The 7500-nt window shown below is 35.9% G+C and overlaps 1 protein-coding gene across 1 annotated transcript in view; it reads right to left on the minus strand.

Moving 5' to 3' along the window:
• LOC144960819 (uncharacterized) overlaps window positions 1-7500 on the minus strand; it is a 17717-nt gene that overhangs the window by 4258 nt on the left and 5959 nt on the right. Inside the window, exons 3-5 of the mRNA XM_078894173.1 lie at window positions 7317-7479; window positions 4770-5264; window positions 1-237 (exon numbers count right to left, since the gene is read on the minus strand). The exon at window positions 1-237 is cut by the window's left edge and continues 288 nt beyond it. Of these exons, the coding sequence (XP_078750299.1) occupies window positions 1-237; window positions 4770-5264; window positions 7317-7479 (895 nt within the window). The remainder of the gene's footprint in view (window positions 238-4769; window positions 5265-7316; window positions 7480-7500) is intronic.

A 7500-nucleotide genomic window follows, 5' to 3' on the forward strand; every position in this document is an offset into this window, starting at 1 on the left:
CGTTATGTTTGGAAATGGTGATTTCCTGAAATTTCAGAGATGTTTCTAAATAACTAATGGCTTTATCTTGGGTTTTCATATTAGTTTCTTGAACTTTCAAGGAGTTTTTATAACTCTTCAAGGCTTTTTCTCGATCTTCCAATGTTTGTTCAAATTTCATACTCTGATCTTTCAGTTGTATTGCTAGATCAATAAGTTGATTTTCATGGTAGGAAATCTTGTCTTCCATCTGAGACACTGAAATGACAAATGAATCGGTCTGATTATCTTAATGTTGTCGGATCAATACTCTTCAACAGTCGTGACGTCACTTCCTTCCTAATGACGCATGGTAACTTAGTAACACTGGCTCTAAACTATCGGAACAATGGCGGACGCCCGTATGAAATATTTCTCCGGCGAGCATAAAAGCGTATCCAGAGAAAAAGAAACCCATAAATTTGATCATGTTTTCACTTTTACACATTATGATCACAAAGCATATGAAAAGGGAATGAAAAGTTCTAGCCAGCATGAAGAATAAAAAGTAATGATTTGCTATGTTTAGAACCAAGATGGCCGCCGTTGCCGGGCGGCGTGACATCAGACTACTGAATCCTATTACTGGACCTCTTCATGAAAAATACAAGCTTAAGTAAACGAAATCATTGACGTGGTGGAAAAAAAATACAATTAATTATCTCAACCTTCTCCTTACCACCTACATAAAAATCGTCAACTTTGTTACAACACAATATATATATTTTCTTTTTCAGATTTATTTTGCACATCACAATGATCTTTGTTTGACTAATAAGAACATAACGTTGTTTTTTCTGCTGGATACGCCTGTCATTTTGGGAAAATACTGAAAACGATCGATAAGGACAGAGTTAAGGTAGGTGTTCTTGGGTAAAAAGTAATAAAAAGAAAAAAGGAAAAAGTTGCATGTACCCCCAATTTAATTGAAAAATAGAGATTTAAATCTTGTCTTGGAAAACAAACAAACGTTAGATAAAAACTTTTCATTGGACTCAGGTGTGAATGTGAATGTGAAGTTTGCAATGACTGACATTGTGAGTATGTTTCTACATAAACGGAGCTCAACAAGGAGCCTATACAGCATTAGATAAAGTTTAGGTAACATTTCACCTAAAATATTGTGAAGCACAATGGAATGCTTAAGTTGTGAAAAAAAGTGCTTTATCTCTCTCTCTCTCTCTCTCTCTCTCTCTCTCTCTCTCTCTCTCTCTCTCTCTCTCTCTCTCCCCCTCCCCCGAGCCTGAATTCCTCTTATCAGATTTGTTTCTTTTCCTCTCTTTCTATATGAGATTTCTTCTCATCCTGCTTCACTCTATTTTTCCATTCCTTTTTCTCTTTCTCTTTTAGTTGTATGGCTGTAATCCTGCCATACCAACCCCCTTCTCTCTTAATCTCTGGGCATTTACTTCTTTTCTCTCCCTCTCTCTTCATTTATTATTCTCACTTCTTCTTCTTCTTCTTCTTCTTCTTCTTCTTCTTCTTCCTCCTCCTCCTCCTCTTCTTCTTCTTCTTCTTCTTCTTCTTCTTCTTCTTCTTCTTCTTCTTCTTCTTTCTTCTTCTTCTTCTTCTTCTTCTTCTTCTTCTTCTCTTCTTCTTCTTCTTTCTTCTTCTTCTTCTTCTTCTTCTTCTTCTTCTTCTTCTTCTTCTTCTTCTTCTTCTTCTTCTTCTTCTTCTTCTTCTTCTTCTTCTTCTTCTTCTTCTTCTTCTTCTTCTTCTTCTTCTTCTTCTTCTTCTTCTTCTTCTGTGGGAACCTCCAATATTGCCAAGGATCACTCCACAGTTTGTAGGGTGTTACATTTTAAACTTGTTAAACACTGCGTTGCTAATACAAATACATAATATAAAGTCACGATGTGAGCTCTAGCAACCGCTTGAAGGCATTTTGGCAACCGTTTTTAGCCACGTCAGCTGGGAGGCTATTCCATAGTCGGACAGTGGACGAGAATAACAAATACAAATGGGCATTCGTTTTTGATGTTTTGATGTCTTACTTTATTGCTATTGATTCCTATTTATTTATTTTATTACTCACAACTTTTCCTGCCCCACATCTTTCTGTATTTCCAGTTTTACTGTTTTCCCTGTCTTTATATTTACACCTCTTCTATGTTTCTCTGCGTCTATGTTGTCTAGTAGTATGACACCTCTCTCGGATCAGAATGGCCTGGGTTCGAGCCTCACTCAGTGCATAGTTGAGTCCTTGGAAAAGACTCTCAACTCACATTCTCCAATCGTACTCAGATGCAAGGTGAGTGTCTTGCCGTTAACAGTGTCGTCTCTGTTGGAAAAAAACCCATTGTAATATCTCCTAACAGACCTCATGTCTGGTTATGTATTTTACATGTTGCTGTTGGTAAGGGACCCATGGTAAAACGCTTTGAGCACGTTTAGTGGATGTTGCTCTAAATAAAAGCTCAACTTATTTTTTCATCTCCGCTCTGTGATTACGATTTTGCACATCTTTAAGTTACACAGAGGAATGAAATTTTGAGTCGCATTTTTGATTATTTATCGTAAGTAAATTTGAGCCAAAATAGAATATGTCCGCATTAACCTGAAAAAAAAAAATCCACCATCAATATAAAACTCTGGCCATAAACTCATCTTTATAATATGGCCAAGTTTTTAGATACGTTTTTTTCTTTTACGAGTAAGGAAGATTTGGGATCTTTTCAAAGTGACTAATTCAGGAATAGATAGTGGTGTAAAATAAAGATTTGAATAAGTGTATATGAAATAGTTTCAGACTAGAGATTGAACCTCAGACCTCCTGATTACCGTTCTGATTTGCCACCATTACACCACAGATGGTACCCGAGATTTGCTTATATTCTTAGCAAGGGTACGCGTCTCCAATGTGTTACCTTAATGATAATAATAATAATAATAATAATAATAATAATAATAATAATAATCATAATAATAATAATAATAATAATAATAATAATAATAATAATAATAATAATAATAATAATAATAATGATGATGAATGGCATTTATATATCTCTTTACCCCGTTGTGACAGGCTCTAAGAGCTTTACAGTGATATAAAACAAAACATATTACAGTAAGACAAGTTTGATGGAAACGTGATATGAATTCAATTTAACAACAACAAAATATTCAAATAATATTGCAACATTATGACGTAAAAAGATAAAACTTTAAGCAAGATTTGAACGTTGTCAACGCATCCGAGCATCTCACGTCTGATGGGAGAGAGTTCCAAAAATGGGGGGGGGGGGGGGTGGCCAAAAACTGAAAAGATTGTTCACTTAATTACGCAGTGGCTAAGGTTTGACAAGGATTGATTGGTCATTGCTTGACCTCATGTTTCTCTTGGCGACATATATGTTTAGAAAGTCGTTTATATAGGAGGGTCTGTTGGTGTTCAAGGATTTGTAGACAACAGTACAAATCTTATAGGCAACTCTTTTTTCCACAGGAAGACAATGTGACTCACGGAGAAGGAGAGTTGCTGATGGGTATTTTTTGTTTGTTATTGCGTACAATGAGTCTGGCTGCGTTATATTGAAATCCCAGTTTTACTATCATTTAATTTTAAGTTATTGTGGTACATCCAAAATTTAATCTCATTAAAACAGCTCGTAATTCGTTGTGTTAAGAACTGTACATTACAAAGGGGTGCTGAATCATATATTTGCGTATCATCTGCATAAAAATGATAACTCAGATTGAATCTTGATATCACACTAGAAACGGGCTGCATATATACAGTAAAAAGGACAGGGCCAATAACAAAGCCTTGTGGCACTCCAAAGTTTAGTAAAACTTGTTTTGACTGAACACCATTCACCACAGCAGTCTGCCATCGATCCTGTAAATATGATGTAAACCATTTAAGGGCAATTCCTTTTATGCCGAACGTATTTTCTAGTCCTCTTAACAACATGTCATGGTCAATGGTGACAAAGGCAGCCGAAAGATCTAACAGGCATAATACATTGATATTGTTAGCATCAGCATTACATAGCAAGTCACCTTCTTGCATAAGAATCACTAAAATTGAACACGAGAGGACGAGGACGAATACGAACACATTAGTATATCTTCTTTGTTTTTGTTGAAAATTTAAAAGTGTCAAATTCGGAAGAAAGCACCAATGTAAGACAAAGCTCTGACAAAAATGTGTTCAAAAGAGTGCCAGAAAAAGTTTTTTTAAAAATACCCCCCCCCCATCCAAAAAAAAGAAGAAGAAAGCAATTTACCCAAGCCTAAATTATTAGCCGGTCTTGACTGGGGATCGACCTTATAATCTCTGATTGCCTATCCCAAGTCAGAACAAGCTGTTTTTTGGGATGTTTTCTTTTTCTTTTATTTTTTCTATTTGCTTTGGCTGGTACTGTTTCATGCATACTTTTTTCAGATCTTTATCTTACATTTGGGATTGTTTAACTCTCTCCATACCAACTACAGGAAAATCGTCACAATCGTTACGATACAACCCGCCATTTTTCTTATTCAAATTTCTTTCATACATCATAAAATGTAAAGAAAATGTACAGTGTATTGTAGAGCATGTTTTGTAAAGAAATTATGTTTCGCAATAACTTTATTGCTATTGTGGTTGAGTGATAAAAATCTATTTTTGTGATAGTTGGGTTTGAAGATTTGGGGGAAATCCTGGAAATGGCTGGTAAGGAGAGGGTTAATCCCCATGGTAACTCGCAATTTATATTAAAAAAAACAATAACAGAAATGTCAACCGCAATTATCTTGTATTTTACCTTGATTTTGTATAAGCTCTGCTTGTTCTTTTAAACATTGACCCTGTTCACGAGATGTGAGATTTTGTTCTTTCAACTCTTGACGCTGCCTTTGAAGTACAACTTTTTGTTCTTTTAACTGGTTACTCAGTCCTTGAATCATATCGTTTCGCTCTTTCAACACTTTATTCAGTCTAAGATTCACACGTTTTTGCTCATTTAACCGGTCATTCAGTCCTTGAATCGTTTCGTTCTGCTCTTTCAACACTTTATTCTGTCTCAGAACCACATTCTTTTCTTCGTTTAACTGGTTACTCAGTCCTTGAATCGTATCGTTTTGTACTTTCAACAGTTTAGCCTGCCCCTGGATCACGCCATCTTGTTTTTTTAATTGAAGACCTTGCCCTCGAATCGTAATCTTTTGGTCTGACACAAGAACTGCATGTTTTTTGACGATTTTATCCAAGTCCGAAATTTTCTCAAGTAGATATGTAACAACATACGTAGTGTTTTCATCTGAGAAAGTAAGAGGACAAAAATCACATATTATGTGACCAAAACTAATAAACAAAAATAAATTGAACAGATTCAGAAAATAACTAAATACCAAACACGAAATGTTTTGGGTTCAAAGCCCTTATTCAGACAATAATAAAAAATACAAATATATATATACATTAATAAATAAACAGATTTTAGTAAGGTATTTTTTTTTCATTGTTTATTTTGTTGTTGTTGGCCGAAGAATGGTTTTGAGGTGAATGAGTGTATGTTATGCAGATAATAATTACACGCTCCATTGCCCAGTAACCCAAGCTATCGTTAGTACGGTGCTCGTCATTGGTCGATCGTTTTGATTAGAGGAAAGATAGCGTTAACTCACCAACATACTCGTGTAGTCACAATCAAAAAGTGTGGTCTGTCATTTCAATCTGGTACTTCGTTGGGGTGAATCAGATGTCACCAAGCTAAACTTCTTCATCTACTACTACTACTACTACTACTACTACTACTACTACTACTACTACTACTACTACTACTACTACTACTACTACTACTACTACTACTACTACTACTACTACTACTACTACTACTACTACTACTACTACTACTACTACTTCTACTACTGTCACAAAGCTGAAATGTTCAAAAATGTTAAAATTTGAAATTACGAGTACATCACTTCAAGATAAATGCATCTCTTGTCTTGAAGCCCCCCCCCCCCCCTCCATTAAAATTCGACACACATAGTGTTGACTATAAATTCAAGCTCGAACGATGAAGTAACCCAACATAATAACATCTTGAACCGATGGGTTACAAATAAGGGGGAAAGAAAGTCACATCTCATTTTACCAATCGATTATCAACTCATTTGTGTCAAGGCCACACAGTACGACGGGTAATCAAACTTGCTTCTTTTCATGTAGGGCGCAAACCCTATTCTCCTGAGCCATGTTGCCCTAAATCAGAGAGAAAGCTGTGATGTCGCGTTGTTAATCAATTTTATACTATCATTTAAAACGATTGCAAAACCCTGCCGTTAGCATCTTTTAAATCTTTTACTTGACTTCATTTTCGTTCACGTTCTTTATCCCTCTCCCATATCAACTATCGGAAAATCTTAACATTTGTTACGATAAAACCAACATTTTTCTTATTCAAATTTCTTTTGTACATCATAAAATTTAAAGAAAATGAACAGTGTGTTGTAGAGCATGTTTTTGTAAAAGAAATTATTTATCGCAATAATTTTACTGCTATTATCTATGTTTGAGTGATAAAAAATCTTATTTTTGTGTTAGTTGGGTATGAAGTTTTGAGAAAAATCCTGAAAATGGCTGGTAAGGGGAGGTTTGATATACTGTGTTAAAAATATACTCAATCAAGGCTTACTAGCGATTGTCACGTTAGTTTATGCACTCCATCAGTGCTTACTAAAGATTGTCACGTTAGTTTCTGCACTCAATAAAGGCTTAATGGCCTTTGTCACGTTTGTTTCTGCACTCAATCAAGGCCTACTAGCGATTATCACGTTAGTTTCTGCCCTCAATAAAGGCTTAATAGCGATTGTCACGTTAGTTTCTGCACTCAATCAAGGCTTACTCGCGAATGTCACGTTTGTTTCTGCACTCAATCAAGGCTTACTAGCAATTGTCACGTCAGTTTCTGCACTCAATCAAGGTTTACTAGCGATTGTCACGTTAGTTCCTGCACTCAATCAAGGCTTACTAGCGATTATCACGTTAGTTTTTGCACTCAATCAAGGCTTACTAGCGATTATCACGTTAGTTACTGCACTCAATCAAGGCTTACTAGCAATTGTCACGTCAGTTTCTGCACTCAATCAAGGTTTACTAGCGATTGTCACGTTAGTTTATGCACTCCATCAGTGCTTACTAAAGATTGTCACGTTAGTTTCTGCACTCAATAAAGGCTTAATGGCCTTTGTCACGTTTGTTTCTGCACTCAATCAAGGCCTACTAGCGATTATCACGTTAGTTTCTGCCCTCAATAAAGGCTTAATAGCGATTGTCACGTTAGTTTCTGCACTCAATCAAGGCTTACTCGCGAATGTCACGTTTGTTTCTGCACTCATTTCTGTCATCTGGAGAGATTCGTCGAGATAGAACATCAAACAGATGTAGGTTCCTGTGTCCTCAATATCCGGATTCCTAATGGACACTCTGAGATAGTTCTGGCTCGTATCCTTGTCCAGGTGACCGTCTACCTATTAAGGAAAAAAAAAACG

The sequence above is a fragment of the Berghia stephanieae genome, chromosome 15, assembly GCF_034508935.2.
Source record: "Berghia stephanieae isolate SIO BIC M18660-M18661 chromosome 15, UCSD_Bste_1.3, whole genome shotgun sequence".
Lineage (NCBI taxonomy): Eukaryota > Metazoa > Mollusca > Gastropoda > Nudibranchia > Aeolidiidae > Berghia > Berghia stephanieae.